Source organism: Babylonia areolata, chromosome 10, assembly GCF_041734735.1.
Source record: "Babylonia areolata isolate BAREFJ2019XMU chromosome 10, ASM4173473v1, whole genome shotgun sequence".
Taxonomy (NCBI): domain Eukaryota; kingdom Metazoa; phylum Mollusca; class Gastropoda; order Neogastropoda; family Buccinidae; genus Babylonia; species Babylonia areolata.
The window spans coordinates 20396421-20416645 of record NC_134885.1 but is presented as its reverse complement, the minus strand read 5'-3'; the positions used below and the strand labels follow the sequence as shown (position 1 = coordinate 20416645).

At 46.6% G+C, this 20225-nt stretch overlaps 1 protein-coding gene across 1 annotated transcript in view; it reads left to right on the top strand.

Moving 5' to 3' along the window:
- The window catches only part of LOC143286874 (protein fuzzy homolog), a 231380-nt gene that overhangs the window by 200349 nt on the left and 10806 nt on the right, over positions 1 to 20225 (top strand). The window contains exons 4-6 of the mRNA XM_076594774.1: positions 13506 to 13616; positions 14497 to 14694; positions 17841 to 17936. Of these exons, the coding sequence (XP_076450889.1) occupies positions 13506 to 13616; positions 14497 to 14694; positions 17841 to 17936 (405 nt within the window). The remainder of the gene's footprint in view (positions 1 to 13505; positions 13617 to 14496; positions 14695 to 17840; positions 17937 to 20225) is intronic.

Genomic DNA, 20225 nt, shown 5'->3' with positions numbered 1-20225 from the left:
AGTATTGTGCTGGGTTATGGTGTCGAGGCAATGCGGATCACTACTTTGAAATTTTGCCTCTTTCTGCACTTACAAAATTTCTAGGGGTCGAAGTGCGAACACCAAATGATCTCATATAAGGATAAACTAACTGGTACCCAATATACATAATTTCAGCTGTTAACTTTGTTTGATGTTGGTCATTGTTAATGAAAATGGACGAATCAAGATAACCATGGAAAGAGTTCAGAATGTTGTTTGATTTGGATGCACGTGATAAAAGAAAATGGGTATGAGATGTTCGTAGTAAATTGTATATATTAAGTTTTGGTTGTTTGGATAAATCAAGGTGTTGAGGACATTGCCCACTTTTTTATGTGCTTTGAAAGGAAGACTAGTGTTGTGTATGTTTCAAGAATGTTATTTTCATGCAAAGAATAGCGACATATTTAAACATGAAGTAAGATTTGGTACATTTTTTTCTGAGTTCAGTATCTCCCACCAAAGCAATATAAATATCCTGGTCCTTTTTTCGATTAATTCCACTTCTCGCATCAAAGCATGAACTTACAGTTTAGAAAACTTTCGATTGATTTGTAAAAAGCATATTTAAGTTTCTGTCCATATCGCTGTTTCTTGAAGGACTGATTGTAGACTGCTCATTGACTTAGTGTTTAATGATTTTTTTTTTGTTCAGGTGCACCCCATCATGATGGGCTATATACGTGATTAAAGTATCCATACCATCTCCCTCTGTGTGTGTGTGTGTGTGTGTGTGTGTATGGGAGCGGCCTGCCCATCATCGAAAGCCTGCTGATCCAGTGCCAGCTACGCTGGACAGGACACGTTGTCTGCATGACACACAGCAGGATGCTTTTGTATGGCCAGCTGAAGGAAGGCCACCGCGAACTTGGAAGACCCTGCAAGCGCTTCAAGGACACATTGAAGACAAACCTCAAAGCCTGTGACATAGACATCGCTTCCTGGGAATCTGATGCCCTTGACCGCTGTCGCTGGAGGATGTCGTGTTCTAGTGGCATAAAGACGTTAGAAAAGAAGAGAACGCTGGCCATTAAGGAGAAGCGTGAGCGAAGGAAGCAGGGCTCAACTTCCGGAGACGTTTTCCCTTGCAACACCTGTGGGAAGTGCTGCGCATCCAGAATCGGCCTCTTCTTCCATATGAGGACATACACCGACAGAGAAGCCTGCTTGCCTACTCATCCGTCGGTCCGACAGGAGGCTCCATCATATATATATATATATATATAGAGAGAGAGAGAGAGAGAGAGAGAGAGAGAGAGAGAGAGAGCTGCCTTAATCATGTATGTGCCATTGTTGCCCTTCAAGAAAACAACGGGGGAAAACACACACACACACACACACACACACACACCACACACGTACACACGCACACACACACACACACACACAATTAATGTCAGCACTTCGAGAGGAACCACACACGAGACACTACCCGACGCAATAATTGTCTTCGGGCCCCCCGTCCCGACCTAACCCCCCTCAACCCCCACTCCCTTCTTCTTCCTCCCTCCCTTCCCCACCCCACCCCTTCCCATCGTCCCCTCTCGCGTAACGGTACAGCACTACCCCATCCCCCACCACACACCTCCCCTCCCCCCCCCCCCCCCCCCCCCCTTTACCCCTGGCCAGCAGCCCTCTTACAAACCTTTAGGAGAGAAACGTGTGTGTGTGTGTGTGTGTGTGTGTGCACGTGCGTGTGTGTGTGTGTCCAGAAGGGGAACTCGGATCAGAGGCCATGACCTATAACAGCTGTCATCAGCCCTACCCAAGCCCTAGCTGTGCACGTTTAAAGAAAAAAAGAAAAGAAAAAAAAAACCCTAGCGCGAGCGAGGGTAGGAGAGAAAAAAAGAGAAAAGGAGAGTAGAAGAGTGGGAGAGGGAAAGGAAGGGAGGGTGGGTGGGGTGAGGGAGGAGGGGGGAGTGGGAAGGGAAGGGACGGGGGGAACAAAGACGGGGTTGGGTCACCATCATCATCAGCCCCTGTCCCTGACTCCTTTTTATTTTTATTTTTTTTATTTTTTTGGTACTCTTCCACCACCCTCCCTCCAACCCCCTTCCGCCGTTCTCTCCCCTTTCTTCCCCCTTACCCAACCCAACCAAATCTTACCCTCCTCCCCACCCCCCACCCCCGGGGCTAGGCTTGCTGTTAAGGACCGCCAACCACCACCACCACCACCACCACCTTCATCACCACCAGCACCATACCCCCCCCCCACATCTCTCTCTCTTCCCTCTGTGACTTCATTCCACATGAAGCTGGCATGCAAGCACTGAGGGGGGGGGGCGGGAGGAAATGGGTAGGGGGATAGGGGGAGGGGGGACAAGAAGAGAGAGGGAGGGTCTTTTTTTTTAACAACAACAACAACAAAATTATTAATGAATTTTTAAGTGAGGGTGGGTGATGGAAGTGTCTTAGGTCTGTAGGAGTGCGGGACAACTTTTGTGTGAGGGGGTCGGGGGGCGGAGGGGTAGGGGGGCTGGGGGGGGGGGCAGGAGGGGGCGGAAGAAGAGGGTGGGAAGAAGAAGGAAAACAAGATTAGATAGGGAGGATAATTATGGTGTGTGTGCGTGTGTGTGTGTGTGTGTTTTTTTTTTTTTCTTTTGGGTGGTGATGGTGTGGGGGGCGGTCGGGTTCTGTATGCTGCGATGCACAGTGTGACGACGATGAGACATGTTACGTCTTTGTGTAGGTTATGGGAGATCTTGCCGTAGAATGAGCTGGGTTATTTTGTTTGTTTGTTGTTTATCCAAGACGAGATTTGGGGGGGCCTTTGGCCGGGGTGGGGGCGAGGGGGGGGGGGGCGGGTTTAGGCGTCTGGTCGTGTGTTGTTTGGAGAGAGAAGTGAGGGGAAGCGAGAGAGAGAGAGTGGAGAGTAGGAAGGAGGGTGAGGGGGCGGAGGGAGAACGGAGGAGCGGGGTGTGTGAGAAAATGGATGTCATGTTTCATTTGTTGTCAAAGAAATTTTCATCGGCGATCAGATTCAAAAAAAGAAAGAAAGAAAGAAAAAAAAATGGGGAGGGGGAAGAAACTTTCTGTGGTGTACGTTTATTAATCTCCGGAAGTAATGCTGCCTCAGCGTCTATCATCAATATGTGTGTTAGATAATAATAATAATACAAATGGTAATAAGAATGATTGTGATAATCGTTCGTTACAACGATTATGCTAAATGATAAGGTAGTAATGTAAATTTATGAATATAGCGCATGTTCTCTAACAGGCGCATTTCGAAAACTAGTAAATAGAATCACACAGACAAACACAGAAATTATTACAACGCACACACACTCACTCATTCACACACACACATGCACACACACACGCACACACACACACACGCGCGCGCGCGCGCGCGCACACACACACACAAACACACACACACACACAGAGTTGAAATATATCTCTTAACTTCGTTAGGAATGATAGAGCCAGCCAGTCGACACGCAAACTTGATCAAGACATTAACATAGTGACAGACGAAATATAATATAGATCTAGGTACGGCCCCATACGGGCTTGATCACTTTTTCCCTCCTTCTCTTCCTTTGTCTTCTTCTCCTCCTCTTCCTTTGTCTTCTCCTCCTCCTCTTCATTTATCTTCTTCTCCTCCTCCTCCTCCACTTCCTTTGTCTTCTTCTCCTCCTCCTCTTCCTTTGTCTTCTTCTCCTCTTACTTCTCTTCCTTTGTCTCCTCCTCTCCCTTTGTCTTCTCCTGCCCCTCTTCCTCCTCTTCCTTTGTCTTCTTCTCCTCCTTCTCTTCCTTTGTATTATTCTCCTTCTCCTCCTCTTCCTTTGTCTTCCCCTCCTTTGTCTTCTCCTCCTCCTCTTCCTTTGTCTCCTCCTCTTCTTCTTCCTTTGTCTTCTCTTCCTCCTCTTCCTTCGTCTTCTTCTCCTCTTCCTTTGTCTTCTCCACCTTCTCCTCCTCTTCCTTTATCTTCTCCTCCTCCTCTTCCTCCCCTTCCTCCTCTTTGTCTTCTCCTCCTCTTCCTCCTCTTCCTTTGTCTTCTGCTTCTCCTCCTCCTCTTCTTCCTTTGTCTCCTCCTTCTGTCTTTCTTTCTTTCTTCTTTTGCCTTCTTTTTCCTCTTCTTTGACTTCGACTTTGATGAATTACGTTGTGGGAGCCAGGTCCGCTGTACACACAACTGGGAGGAGGAGGAGGGGGGGGTGCACGGGGGGTGGGGGTGGGTGGGATTGTAGCTGTGTGTGTTTATACACAGCACGCATGCTGCTTTCTTTGTGATGGTGGGCCTGCACCCTCGCCAGCAGCTGATCGTCACTCAGATTGTTCCAGTCTATGACAGTTCTTATATAGGGCGACTTTCTGTGTCGTTCTGTTCTTGCGTCTGGAACCTCTGACGTTCTCTTACTTTTGCTTCTGGCTGACCTCTCAACGATGTTGCTGGAGACAAAGTCAGCAAAGTGCTTAGGTTGGATGCGGCGTCTGTTTGTTGGTGGTTGTTTCATGAACTGGCCAGGTGGTATGGCCGGCACCGACCCCTCAAACACTCGTTTTAAGGAGATTCTGAGCTCCTTGTTTTTTAGTCAACTCCTCGCCTTCCCCCTTCTGTCCATTCTTCTTTTCCTCCTCCTCCTCCTCCTCCTCCCACTCCTCCTCCTCCACCACCTCCTCCTTGTTCTTCTTCTTCTGTTTCTTCTGCATGTCAAAATGTCATGGCCATTAAAAAGAGGAAGGAGGGTGGGGGGTTGAGAGGACGTGTGTGTTGATGGGTGGGCTAGACTGAAGGCCGCCATGTTGTATGTGCATCCATCGATCATCACTGTGGTTATTGTCATGCCCGTTGACATGCACGCTTGTTCATCATTGTTGCTTATGGGCCGACCGGACTACACAGGCCGGGCCGTATCAGGGCTCATGTGAGATTGTTTGATTGTGTGGGAGGTTGTGCATGTTTGGTGCGTGCACACATTGCATGCACGTGCGCGTGGGTTTGTTCGTGGGGTTATGTGCGAGTGAATTTGTTCGAAGGTGTCATATTTCTGTGTGGAATGTACTGATTATATTCTACACAAGGTAAAGTGTGCATCGTTCGTTTAGTCTGTAGCCCCGAAAACGGAGTATGGTTGCCTACATGGTAGTCAGACACGTAAAAGCCCACTCGTGCGTATACGAGTGTCTGTCTACTGGTCGGTTGGTCTGTCTGTGCGTGACCGCCATTCACGTTCAGATAACTTCACCGATCAAGCCCAGACTTGGTACACATACCACTTCTGGCATCCTCTTTGTCTGAGGTAAATTTGACATCGTTCCGTTGCTCAGTTACGAAAATTCAGCGAACGGAACTTTCCAAGCGATGCAAGCATCAGTCACGTAAAGAACGTGTTTTTGTCTTTTGTTGTTGTTTTTTCTGTGGCTCGCATTGGTCAGATGTCTGAATGGTTGACTGACTTACTAAGAATGCCACTGATGAACAGAACTATCAACACTTCTTTCTGTTAGACAAATATTAAACCGGTGATTCCATCCTGTGCTTCTGGCAAGAGAGAAGATTCAACCCGCCGAACTGACAGTGAATTCTCCCGAGTCCGTACTTGATATAAAAAAAAAAAAGGAGTTCTAGCCGCCGTGATCAGCAGGAAAAAGATGATTGTTCTCTGCAGATCACAGGCGCAGGCGGTTAATTCATTTCTTACATTTAATCTTACCATCTGATCAAGCGAATGAGCCGAATGGTGTGTATGTTTTTGTATGCGCGCGCGTGCGTGCGTGCGTGCGTGCGTGTATGTGTGCGCGCGTATGAGTGTGTGTGTGTGTGCGCGCGCGTGCGCATGCCTTGTGATGACCCCCTCCTCTCCCCCACGTTTTTTTTTCACCGTCTCCATGTAATTGCAGGTATTAAAATCGCGCCCACACATCCACCCACCTCTACCTCACCCCCTCACGTTCTTTACGGATGACTGCTTTTATTTTCAAGAGACAGTCATGCGTGCGGAACAATTGAGCACTTCCTGGTTGCAGTCGTGTTTATTCTGACTTGCTGTTATCGATGATCATTACCAATATAATAACGGTGCTGATGACGACATGATGAAGAAGAACAACAACATCAACAACAGCGTGTTCATGCTACGTCCGTTTTGTACGATCCTCGAACTTTGACAAGATCAGAGTTTACAGTTTAAACATCACCGATGGTTTAATTTGGAACTCCTGTGTGTGTATTTGTGTGTGTGTGTGTGTGTGTGTGTGTGTGTGTGTGTGTGTGTGTGTGTGTGTGTGTGTGCAGTTGTTTGTGTGTGTGTGTGTGTCGAAAAATATCATCATTTTTTTTTCTAATGGGGGAAAAATAAACCAGAGTGAGAGATAAATATTGTACTGCTGAATGAAAAAAAGGACATCAAGAGATTTGGTACTGTATAAATTCAGCTTAACACACGGATTTTAAACCTCATGAACTCCATCTCGATGGCGCTGAAGAGCGCATTGTAAGTACATGTCCTGGTAATCACAGTGCTCATGATATCTGAATAGAAACAATATGAAAAAAAAAGAAAGAAAAAGATATTGTGAAGTCGAACGTTTAACACAAGAAACAGCGTTGGAAGAGCATGACGATATTCGCGCGCGCAGCCGGTGCACCCACCTTTTGTGTGTGTGTGTGTGTGTGTGTGTGTGCGCGCGCGCGTGTATGTGTGTGTTTCAAAATACCATCTTTATTCAACACCTATCGACAAGCAATCGAGATACCTGTCATCTACACGAATACACGAGTTACCTTTTTTTTTTCCATGACAAGGTTATCTCAGTCAGCAGCGGGTGGGGTGAGGCAGAGGGGGAATAACCAACAGTAATTGACAGACACGATCGGCGTGCATGGTGTCCAAGGCCTCAAGCACACAACAACAACATTCAAAATAACAACAATGACAATAATGATAATGATGATAACGATTCATTAAGCACACAACTACAACATGCATGATAACAACAACTATAACTATAATGACACAATCATAATAATAATCATGATAATGATAACATAATGATGAGTCGACGGCGACGGTGACGATGGCGCTGATGATGACGATGACAACGACAACAAGAACTACAACGTTGTTATTATTGATGTTATGATTACATTGTAACGTCATCACTTTTCTCTTCTTTGTCGTGGCAAACTGGAAATATTGAAACAAAGAGCAGGAGTTGTACACGGCGCCAGAGCTCTGAGAGATGAACCTTCTCCTTTTTTCTCCCCGTGATACGCGCAGCTTTGCCAACAGAGAGGAGAGGGGTTGGGGGCGGGGGAGGGAAGAGGACTGGGGTATCCAGAGGAGGGTGGGAGGAAAGAGTAAGGGGTGGGAGTGCAGAGGGCGGGGTGGGTCGGGTGGGGGTGTCTATAGCGACATTGACAAAAAAAGATTCAGGGAGGTGCCATCATCATACCAGGCGCTGATTAAACTGGAAAAGTTGATAATGAAGATCACACATGCTTTGGTTGAGATTTCTTTTTTCTTTTCTTTTCTTTTTTTTTTCTTTCTTTTTTTTAATTTCTTTTTTCTTTTCTTTTCTTTTTTTTGTTTTTTTGTTTTTTGTACTGTCAAGGTTTTGTTTGTGGTCGCGTGTTGTATGATTCTTGAGGTCGCTTTTTGCTGTTGTTGTTGTTGTTTTGTTGCTGTTTTGTTTGTTTCCGTAGTGTCGTTGTTTCTGTTACTGGCTGTTGAAGAAAAGAAAGGTTATTTGTTTTCCTTCTCTCTATTCATTTTACGAGCGGATTTCTCAGATGCGCAATTCTTGTTGTTGTGTGGCTGTATTGTCGTTTGCGGTCTCTTCCATAAACGTTGATCCAAGCAACAAGCCCGTTTTTGTTGTTGTTGTTTTTTTGGTGTGTTTTTTTTTTTGCGGGGGGGGGGGGGGGGGGGGGGGGGGGGGTTCAATGTTCGTCCCTGCTCTGCAGGTGTCGAGGGTAACGGAAAAAAACCCAAACGGTAACTGGACCTGACCAGTGGCTGACGTCATAATGGATAACGATAATTATTAGGGTGGCAACTGCTGCTCCGTGGTACTGGCCGAGGTCTTCTCTGAAGACGGGCTTCGTGAACTGGCAGCTGGCCGTTGAACCGTCTGTAGGAGTTAGTGGGGTGGAGTTGTTTGTTTTTAGGTTGTTGTTTTTTTTCTTCTTCATAGCATGAAATGGAGATGACGCCCTATAAGCTTATAGAAGATCGAAATTAAATGTGCACGTAGAAGATCCTATAACAAATGTCTGCGTTCGACGACTTTTGGGGAAAAAACCCCACAAAACATACCTGGCATGCACAGCACCGAAAACGGAGTGTGGCCGCCTTCACGGCGGGGCTGAAAACGGCCATGCACGTAGGTACATAAACGCACGTAGGTAGAAGAAGAAGAAGTAAGTATTTCATGGAGTCAAAGGTGGAGTTCGTGTGCCCGGCTTCATGCAAATCCAAACTTTCGGTGAAAGTTATGTTTGAAACTGACGGGGCTTCTCACACGGAATATACACCATAGAGCTTCTTCGCTTAAAAACAACAACAAAAAACAAAAACAAAAAACACACACCCAATATCAGTAGGTCGGCAGTGGCAGCAGCAGTATATAAGCAGCAGCAATAACAATAGCAGCAATAGCAATGGTAGCAGTCGTAGTAGTTATAGCAGTTGTGATGGTGTTGTTGTTGGTAATAGCAATAGAAGTAGTAGTAGTAGTAGTAACCATAAGATAAGAAGTAAGCATGACGTTTGGTTGTGAAAATAGAAATCTGTTCACCCCCACTCTCCTTCCGCCACCCACCTTCTCCCCCTTCCTCCCTCCGCTTGATCCCCCACCACCACCCCCACCACCCAAATCCTGGACACTCCACCTCACCCCCCTCCCCGCCACCCCGTTATTATGAGGTATTAGGCAGGAAGCGGGGTGTAGGAGTGGGGGTTGGGGGACGGGGGGCTGACAGACAGGGGCCGTGGGTGGGTGCGAGGTGTGTGCGTGTGTGTGTGTGTGTACAGCGGAGGAAGGGGTGTAGAAAATGAAGTTGTAGCAAAGCTCCAATCGTCCACAAGGTGTGTGGTTGGTTATTGTCAAGAGGCGAACGACCGGCAGGTGTCTAGGTGATGATATTAAGCCGTGTTAGTTTGGGGGGCAGGGGGATGGGGAGGGGGGGGGACGTATTTTGACACGTGCTGCACCCCCAACACCTCGCTGATTGGGCTGAGCAATCCTTTGATTAGCATGACCTACGTGACGGGTGGTGATTATCATTTCGTGACCTCGCTGCCAGATTCTGTTTTCACCCATCATCGTCCCTTCATCCTCCGTTTTTTTCTTTTTCCTCCTCCCCTCCCTCCTCCTCCCCACCTTCCCCCCACTACCTTGGCTCTTCCCCCCAACCTCACCCTGGCATCACTTTCACCTCCCCATCCTTGGCGCGCCAACGTCTTCTTATTATTATTATAATTATTATTATTATTATTATTATTATTATTATTCTGTCCTGTTGCGTTTGGATGCAAACTTGTGTTGATCTGTGTTTCTGTTTTCCCTCTCACCTTCTCCCCCTCCTCTCTCTGTCTCCACCGCAGGGATTCTTCTTGTTCTTGTTCTTCTTGTTCTTGTTCTCGTTGTCTTCTTGTTCTTCTTCTTCTCCTTCACTTCTCCTCCTCCTCCTCCCCACTACTTCTTCTTCTGTCAGATTATTTTGGCATACTATCACTGTCAGATTTGACTTTTCTACATAATGTTACCTGGGACAGCCCTTATATTGCTGTTGGTTCTGTTACGTGCGCAATGTGCTTGCTGCACACGGAACCCTGATTTATCGTCTCACCTGAAAGACTAATACCCAGGCCCCCACTCAGGTTGTAGTGGAGGGGTTGTGTAGAAATGCTCGACCCATGCAGGGAACACAACCACTGGGACTCCTCTGCCCTCAAGAGTCCTGCAACTTACTGTGCTCTGTCAGGTCTGGCGGCTGTGTTCTGTTCGTTTGTTGACCTGCAGAGTACCCGTTTGGGGCGCTGTTCTGAAGAAGCCGTACACGTATATGTTACTAGTAAATCAAGCTTGAAGACAGGTCAATCAATATTGTTTTCTTATTCTTGGTATATTTGTTTAGTGTGTGTGTGTGTGTGTGTGTGTGTGTGTGTGTCTGTGTCTGTGTGTGTGCGTGCGTGCGTGTGTGTGTGTGTATGTGTGTGTGTGTGTGTGTGTGTGTGTGTGTGTGCGTGCGTGCGTGTGTGTGTGTGTGTGTGTGTGTGAAGTGGGTGGAAGTGGGAGTGAATGGATATCCTGGAAAAGAAAAGACACCAGCATCTACTGACCTGTGTGACTGGAGAAAAAACCATGATCAAAGTTTACAGTTTAAACATCACCGTTGGTTTAATTTGGAACTCCTGAAGTACATACATACATACATACATGCATACACACACACACACACACACACACACACACACACATATATATATATATATATTAGCCCTTCAGGTGCTGCAACAGGGATTCAAACCCAAGACCCTCCAGATTGAAATCCAACGCTGGAACCACTCGGCTGTTTGCGCCCACTATATTGAGACTTTCGACCAGAATGCTGTTTTTAACAGAATGTAAATAAGTAAGCAACCTTTTTTTCCATGTGATGATCGCATCAGAAGTTTGAGCAGTTGTCAGATTGGAACTGATAAATCTTACTCTGCAGAATTTGTTTTTATCTTTCTTGTCTAAAGCGTGTGATATTGTTCACACATACTGTGGTGTGAACGTTGTCTAAAACGTTTGGTATTATTAGTAGTTACCAAAACTCTCTCTCTCTCTCTCTCTCTCTCTCTGTGTGTGTGTGTGTGTGTGTGTGTGTGTGTGTGTGTGTGTGTGTAGATGCAGATTGGCAAGGACAGATTTGAAGAATAGGATGCGCTTAAAATCGTATTCCTTGAATCAAACACACACACACACACACACACACACACACACACACACACACACACACACAAAAACGCACACGTACGCACGCACGCACGCACGCACACACACACATACTCACTCAAACACTCAAACGCTTACCCACTCACTGACTGGCATCCACTCAAGTGAGAGACATAGAGGGATGAGCAGAAAGGCATGGCTAAGAGGAGGGCAAAGAAAAGAAACAGAAAAAAACCAACAACAAGAACTGGGAAACGAAGGTCTTTGTTTCTGTGCCGACAATGAGGGGCTGACGATTAATAATCTCACTGGCTCTAGGGCGGAGAGGGGTCCAGGACCCCCAACACAAAACCCCGGGACAAACAGAGTGTACTCCATCTTTTAAAACTTTGTTGTCACCCCTTTTCCCCTTCTCCCAAAAGAGCTTCACCTCCCTCACCCCAGCCCCGCCCCCCAACGACCGTCACTCCTCTCGCCTCGCCTCGCCTTGCCTCCTTCTCCATTCCCCCTCCTCACCCCTTCTCCCCCGTCACCCCTTCCCCCACCACCCAACCGCCTCTCCATAGAGGTCATGACTCATATTCAAGCTCTTTGAAGAAAGGGGGAGGGAGAGAGAGGAAAAGGGGAAGGGGAGTGTGTCCCAAATCGATGCGCCCGGGTGCCCCCCCCCCAAACCCGTTCGGAGACTACTTTTAGGTCCCCTATCTTCTTAGCCCTAAAACAAATTAAAGAGAATGCGATGGAGCCCTCGTAGAGGTTTTCGCTGGAACGGACACTCGATCCTTTGTGAAGGACTCCCCTCCCCCTCTCTAACCCCTCCCCCACCCCTCTCTGTCGCTCTCTGGCAGTGATTGTATATGATTAATGTTGGTCATGTGTGTGTGGACACAATCCTCTTTGTCTGTATTTGACTTCCAACTTCCAAGCTGGCGGGTTTGAGACGGGAACGTCAGTCGTGTGACCAGTATTGTTTGTTGTACGAAAAGTTCTTGTTTCTGTACGACTGCAGAATTGTTCGTGGTTTTCCTTTATCCTTGGTCTGACTTTCAAGGAAAGACAGGAGAAAAGTAAGAACCAAAGAAGAGTCGGTGTATGTTGGTTTTCGTTGATTTAAAATCTGTTCTGTACCGGGGGAGGGGATGGGTGATTTAGTCCTGTTCGGGTCGAATTCAGTGGGGTTTTTTCTTCGTTGACTCAAACCTTTGTCGGTATTTTATCTTAGTTGAAAGTAAACATATATTGTTTCTTTGTGGTTAGTTTGGTTTGGATTTTGTTCACGTGGTTTTGTTCTGTACCACGGTATTGTTGGCCTACGTCTTTTATTCAGATTGAAAAGACAGATTGTGTCTGCGTATATTTCTTGTTGACTAGGCACCATCATGTTTGTTTGGAGAGAAAGACGCACAGAGCTACGAATACATTAGATACAGAGGAAGGTGAAAAAAAGTTGTGAATGAAGTAGGAGCAGACTGTTGTCTTTATTTGATGGAGGGATGATGTAGCCTATGAACAGTTAACGTCCCAGAGACAGATCAGCAGTGGTAAAAGATGATTCATCAATGGTAGAGGATGAATTTACCGATGGTGGATGGTGAATCACCGGTGGCAGAACAGTTTGAGTTTTCAGTTTTCAAGGAGTGTTCAAAGTGATCCTTATGCTCTGCAACTTATCTACTTACAAGTGCAGCAGATGCCCAACCAAGACATAAACTCAGCTCCCTGGACAAGTGGTCTTGAGAGCCTTTCCTTGTGCTAGAACACGAATGACCATTGGTAGAGAGTGGATTGCAAATAGTAAAAGATGAACCAACAGTGACGGATCACTAATGGTTAAAAGTAAAACACCGCCCCAACCCCCCAGTCCCCACCCTACCACCACCCCACCCCCACCCCACCCACGCCGTTTTTGTATTTTAAGGTGTGTATTAAGATGTCGTATCGCAGCTGAAACTTATGCATAATGATAATGATAGTGACAAGTGAGCTGCACGTTGGATTTCCAGCGGGGGCAACTGTACTTACAACTTTGACGTGCGTTTTCTTGTAGACTGTAGCTGAGAAATTAAGTGTGATTAAAAAGAGAAACATACCTTATGAATGAACGTTTCAAACTCCACATATGTCAATGTTTATGCAATTTATTCAGTGCTTGGAAGAAAACATATTAATCGAAGTAAATTCATAAAACTTGGAAAGGGTGTGTATTTTTTGTTGCACCTAAAACATACTTGTCAGCATGTTTAAGTTTGATTTGTTTTGTTGCAAATTATTATCATTAGCGCGCGTGTGTGTGCGTGCGTGGGTGTGCGTTTTTGCCTGTTTTGGAGACATCGTTGGACTGAAGTTGTGATTCAATGAGTATGTATTGTCATTGTTATCCTCCACACCCCAAAAGGGGCAAAATGATTAAATTTCTTTGAATCTTTGAAAAAAAAAGATGGTTTTGCTTGGGTCTTTATTGTTTTCTTCTTCTTCTTCTTCTTTTCCCAGCTGCCGATGATTTTTGTCTGGCGTCCAGTGTTGAAATGTTGGGGGTGTTGTGTGTGTGTGTGTGTGTGTGTGTGTGTGTGTGTGTGTGTGTGTTACAGGTGTGTTTCCAGCTAGTGGACCGTCTGTTGGAGCAGTCAGCACTGACCACCTTCTCCGACCTTACCCAGGCCGTGGACATGGTCCTCACTCCGGACACTGCTTCACTGCAGGTCCGTCTGTCTGTCTGCCTGTCTTTCTGTCAGGCCGGCTGTCTGTCTGTCTGTCTGTCTGTCTGTCTCTCTTTCTCAAGGCAAATAATACAATTTTCAATTCAACAATGAGAAAATCATCATTTGATAATAATTCATCAATTCAGTTCAGTTCAGTTCTTTCCATCTCTGCCTCTGTCTTCTCTTTCTCTGTCTCTCTGTCTCTGTCTCTCTCTGTCTGTCTGTCTCTCTCTCTCTCTCTCTCTCTCTTTCTCATACTTCTGATATGATGTAGACCCTGTATTCATATTACCAACGTGGTCTGTCTGTCTGCTTGTCTTTCTGTCAGGCCGGCTGTCTGTCTGTCTGTCTCTCTTTCTCAAGGCAAATAATACAATTTTCCATTCAACAATGAGAAAATCATCATTTGATAATAATTCATCAATTCAGTTCAATTCAATTCTTTCCATCTCTGCCTCTGTCTTCTCTTTCTCTGTCTCTCTGTCTCTGTCTGTCTGTCTGTCTCTCTCTCTCTCTCTTTCTCTTACTTCTGATATGATGTAGACCCTGTATTCATATTACCCACGTGACGTTTCCCCAACACACCAGAATGTTCTGTCTGTCTGTCTGTCTGTCTGTCTGTCTCTCTCTCTCTCTGTCTGCCTATACCTTTGATGTTATGTAAACCTTATATTTATATTACTCACGTGACGTTGCTCTAAGACACCAAAATATTCTCTTAGTTCAGTTTAGTTCAGTTAGTTCAGTTCAGTTTAGTTTTGTTATCTCTGTGATACTTTTGGTTTGGCCATGTCCATGCGATGTGCACACCAATATCCTTCATATTGTGTCTGACGTGGGCGTTTACCCTTGTTGCTTCCACTCCCCCACCCTCACCCAGAACTTCCTGGACGCCTTCGTGGAGGCTGCGGACAGCCCCTACGGCTGTCTGACGGTGTGTGGCCGTGTGGCCGTGGCCACGGCCAGCTGGTGGAACCTGTCGGCCACGGAGCTGGTGCTGCTGAGTCTGTTGCTGTCCTGCCTGCCGCCCTGCTCCTCGCGGGACGTGCCCATCTACCTGCCGCACGGCAGTCCCTCCGTCAGTCCGGCTTGGCTGGGGTTGTGTGGCTGGGGTTGTGTGGCTTGGATTGAGGGGCTGGGGTTGTGTGGCTGGGGTTGAGGGGCTGGGATTGAGGGGCTGGGGTTGTGTGGCTGGGGTTGTGTGGCTGGGATTGAGGGGCTGGGGTTGTGTGGCTGGGGTTGAGGGGCTGGGATTGAGGGGCTGGGGTTGTGTGGCTGGGGTTGAGGGGCTGGGGTTGTGTGGCTGGGGTTGAGGGGCTGGGGTTGAGGGGTGGGATTGAGGGGCTGGGGTTGTGTGGCTGGGGTTGAGGGGCTGGGGTTGAGGGGCTGGGTTTGTGTGGCTGGGGTTGTGTGGTTTGGATTGAGGGCCTGGGATTGAGGGGCTGGGGTTGAGTTGCTGGGGTTGTGTGGCTTGGATTGAGGGGCTGGGATTGCGTGGCTTGGATTGAGGGGCTGGGGTTGTGTGGCTGGGATTGAGGGGCTGGGATTGAGGGGCTGGGGTTGTGTGGCTGGGTTGTTTTTCGTTTTGTTGGGATGGTGTTGGGGTTGGGATGTTCTTTGTTGCTGTTGTTGGTGATGTTCTTTTCCTTCTTCTTCTTCCACGTAACGACCAACATCAGTTTGCCGATGAAAATTGTCGTGTTGTGGGAGGTTGCTGTTGGGCGCAATTTAGCTGGGCTACCGAGGGATGTTCTGTTAACTGATAGGGGAGATGGGGCGCAGTCCACTGGTGTGTTCGTACCTCCAGCTAGGCCAATCCGGCTACCGTAGCGGTCCCCGGGAATACACCCGACCGGCACAGCCTTAGGTGTTGGTGTTGGTGTTGTTCTTCTTCTTGTTTTGGGAGGGGGTATTTGTTTCTTGTTGTAGTTGTTTGTTTGTTTGTTGTTGTTGTTCCTTTTTGGGGGTGAGGGGGTGGGGAGGTTGGGGGGTGGGTGGGGGGGAGGCTATTTGTTTCTTTGTCGGTGTTGTTTTGGGAGGGAGTGTTTGTTCTTTGTTGTTGGTGGTGGTGGTGTTTTCGGAGGGGGCGGGGGGTATTTGCGTGTGTATGTGTGCTGTTTGTGTTGTGTGTGTGTGTGTGTGTTTTGTTTGTGTGGTGTGTGTGTGTGTGTGTGTGTGTGTGTGACGAAGAAGAGATGCAGGGATGACCATAGTGGCCATAAAATTCACGGCAGTTTTCTTGCCGGAGGGGGGACAATAGTGCTTGGTGCAACGTGTGGGGAGGATGAGTTCCCTCCCTTCAAATGTATTTTTGCGACTTTGTGCACCCCTCCACGTCCTCCTCCCCTTCAAACACACACACACACACACACACACACACACACACACACATACACACACACTTACACACTTACAAACTCACACACAATTACTCACTCATTCACTCACTCACTTACACACGCACACATTCACACAAACATAAGAACATACATTAACATATACATATTCTCATACACTTACACACACACATACACACACACACACACACCCCTCTCTTCCTCTCTATCTCTCTCTCACTCTCTTTCTCTCTCTCTCTCTCTCTCACACACGTGCGCGCGCGCCCGCGCGCACACGCACACACACACACACACACACACACACCTTCGACACACACACACACACACTCACACACATACATATACTCTCAAATGCAAACACACACACACACACACACACACACACACACACACACACACACACACACTTTACATGGCCCGGCACGGATCTGCATAAATATTCTATTACTTGATTTCATTCTGTTACCATTATTATTATTATTATTATTATTCGAATCGAAAAGCGATGATAAATTAATCTGGCCTTGTTTTGGTTTGGGGGTGGGGTGTGGGGGTGGGGTAGGGAGAGAGAGAGAGAGAGGGGCGGGGGGGGGGGGGGGGGGGGGACTCGTGCCTGCTACAGAAAGCAAACAAGGTAAGTTTACAGGCCATTGATTTTCTGTTTCCACCCATCACGCTGTGTGTTGACACAGCCCACCCGTTCTGGTCTTCCCCCAACACGATGCAGCGCAAACAGTTCAGCGCAAAATGATCAGTCTTCTGGCTTGCGAAAGACCTTTACAAAAAAAAAAAAAAAAAAAAAAAGATTAATGATAGACACGAGTAAAACTAAATTATTTATCACTGTTTGTTTTGCGCGCGCGCGCGTGTGTGTGTGTGTGTGGTATGTGCATGGGAGATAACCCATTTCCTCTGCGTACGAATCCAAGATGGCGAAGCTACGAGTTGTTCTGTTGTTTTAAGAGTTGAATGTTATGTATGACAGAGGTGTCCGACTATGACCATCGGCACAGCAGAGGTGGCTGCAGCAGCTGATGTCCCGACTATCAAAGTTGCTGTTTCGGAGTTAGGTTCAAGTATTTAAAAAAAAAAAAAGAAAAAAAAAAGTAAGAATTATGGTCCACAGTTCTGGAAGATCGATATATGTACAATTTCGTTTTCTGCATCTGTGACAGTCAGTTACCCATTCATTTTTTTTGTATAATTATATACATGACAGCCAAAAGACGGTGAGAATACGGCAAGAACATTATGGGGGGGATGGGGAATGGGAAACACAATCAAATAATTATGCTAACCACGCAAGCATATCTGTGCTGTACGTGTGTGTGTGTGTGTGTGTGTGTGTGTGTGTGTGTACATTTGTGGAAGTGAGTGGCTTAGTGCATGTGTCGCAAATGTGCACAAGTATGGGGTTTTTTGTGTGTCGTTGGTATTGCTCTGTTTATTTTAAGGGGTTAGTTGTGTCTGTAGCTGTAGCAGTTTCATTGCAAGAAGAAAGGAGGGGGAGGAGGTGGTGAAAGAGGAGGATGAGGAGAAGCAGAAGAAGAAGAAGTAGGAGGAGAGGAAGAAGAAGAAGAAGAAGTAGGAGGGGAGGAAGAAGAAGAAGAAGAAGAAGAAGAAGAAGAAGTAGGAGGGGAGGAAGAAGAAGAAGAAGAAGTAGGAGGGGAGGAAGAAGAAGAAGAAGAAGAAGTAGGAGGGGAGGAAGAAGAAGAAGAAGAAGAAGAAGAAGTAGGAGGAGAGGAAGAAGAAGAAGAAGAAGAAGTAGGAGGGGAGGAAGAAGAAGAAGAAGAAGTAGGAGGGGAGGAAGAAGAAGAAGTAGGAGGAGAGGAAGAAGGAGTGTGTGTATCCACCACACTGTGTGCAGGTCCCTCACCGACTGCTGACCTTCCAGCTGATGCGGGGGGTGGAGGTGTGTGTCATCTGTGGGCCCACCCCCTCCCTCACCTATCTGCAGAAAGAGGTGGGTGCTTCCTCTCCTCCTCCTCCTCCTCCTCCTTCTTCTTCTTCTTCTGTTGCTGTTTCTTCTTCTTCTGTTTCTTCTTCTTCTTCTGTTGCTGTTTCTTCTTCTTCTTCTTCTGTTGCTGTTTCTTCTTCTTCTTCTTCGTCTTCTTCTTCTTCTTTGCTGTTTCTTCTTCTTCTTCAGTTGCTGTTTCTTCTTCTTCTTCGTCTTCTTCTTCTTCTGTTGCTGTTTCTTCTTATGATCTTCTTCTTCGTCTTCTTCTTCTGTCGCTGTTTCTTCTTCTTCTTCTTCTTCTTCTTCTTCTTCTTCTTCTTCTTCTTCTTCTTCAGTTGCTGTTTCTTCTTCTTCTTCGTCTTCTTCTTCTGTTGCTGTTTCTTCTTATGATCTTCTTCTTCGTCTTCTTCTTCTGTCGCTGTTTCTTCTTCTTCTTCTTCTTCTTCTTCTTCTTCTTCTTCTTCTTCTTCTTCAGTTGCTGTTTCTTCTTCTTCTTCTTCTTCTTCAGTTGCTGTTTCTTCTTCTTCGTCTTCTTCTTCTTCTGTTGCTGTTTCTTCTTCTTCTTCGTCTTCTTCTTCTGTTGCTGTTTCTTCTTATGATCTTCTTCTTCGTCTTCTTCTTCTGTCGCTGTTTCTTCTTCTTCTTCTTCTTCTTCTTCTTCTTCTTCTTCTTCTTCTGTTGCTGTTTCTTCTTCTTCTTCTTCTTCAGTTGCTGTTTCTTCTTCTTCTTCTTCCGGGTTGTCCTTGACAAAACGATACATTATATTTTTTTCTAATGTATTTCTGCTTCTTATCCGTACGACGAGCGTTATAATATATAATTATACACATTCTTAGCAGTGTTATGATTAGTAGTAGTAGTAGTATTGTTGTTGTCTCTTCTTCTTCATGTTTCTTGTTGTTGTTGGTAGTAGTAGTGGTGGTGGTGGTGGTAGTAGTAGTAATAGTGGTGGAGGTGGTGTGGTGGTGGTAGTAGTAGACAATGATGATGACGACGACAATGTGTGATGATGATGACGACGACGACAGTGATGATGATGATGATGATGACGACGACGACAGTGTTGATGACAACGACGACAACAGTGTGTGATGTTGACGATGACGACAGTGTTGATGACAACGACGACGACAATATGTGATGATGACGACGACGACAGTGTTGATGACAACGATGACGACAATGTGTGATGATGACGACGGCGACAATGTGTGATGATGATGACGACGACGACAATGTGTGATGATGATGACGACGACGACAATGTGTGATGACGACGACGACGACAATGTGTGATGATTATAACCTACGGCGACAATGTGTGATGATGACGACGACGGCGACAATGTGTGATGACGACGACGACGACAATGTGTGATGATGACGACGACGACAATGTGTGATGATGATGACGACAATGTGTGATGACGACGGCGACAATGTGTGATGATGATGACGACGGCGACAATGTGTGATGACGACGGCGACAATGTGTGATGATGACGACGACGGCGACAATGTGTGATGACGACGGCGACAATGTGTGATGATGATGACGACGGCGACAATGTGTGATGATGACGACGACGACGACAATGTGTGATGATGATGACGACGGCGACAATGTGTGATGATGACGACGACGACGACAATGTGTGATGACGACGGCGACAATGTGTGATGATGATGACGACGGCGACAATGTGTGATGATGACGACGACGACAATGTGTGATGACGACGACGACGACAATGTGTGATGATGATGACGACGGCGACAATGTGTGATGACGACGACGGCGACAATGTGTGATGACGACGACGACAATGTGTGATGATGATGACGACGACGACAGTGTGTGATGATGATGACGACAATGTGTGATGACGACGACGGCGACAATGTGTGATGATGACAACGACGGCGACAATGTGTGATGATGATGACGACGGCGACAATGTGTGATGATGACGACGAAGACAATGTGTGATGATGACGACGAAGACAATGTGTGATGACGACGACGACGACAATGTGTGATGATGATGACGACGGCGACAATGTGTGATGATGATGACGACGACAATGTGTGATGATGACGACGAAGACAATGTGTGATGATGACGACGACGACAATGTGTGATGATGATGACGACGACAATGTGTGATGATGATGACGACGGCGACAATGTGTGATGATGATGACGACGGCGACAATGTGTGATGATGACGACGAAGACAATGTGTGATGATGACGACGAAGACAGTGTGTGCTGACGACGACGACGACAATGT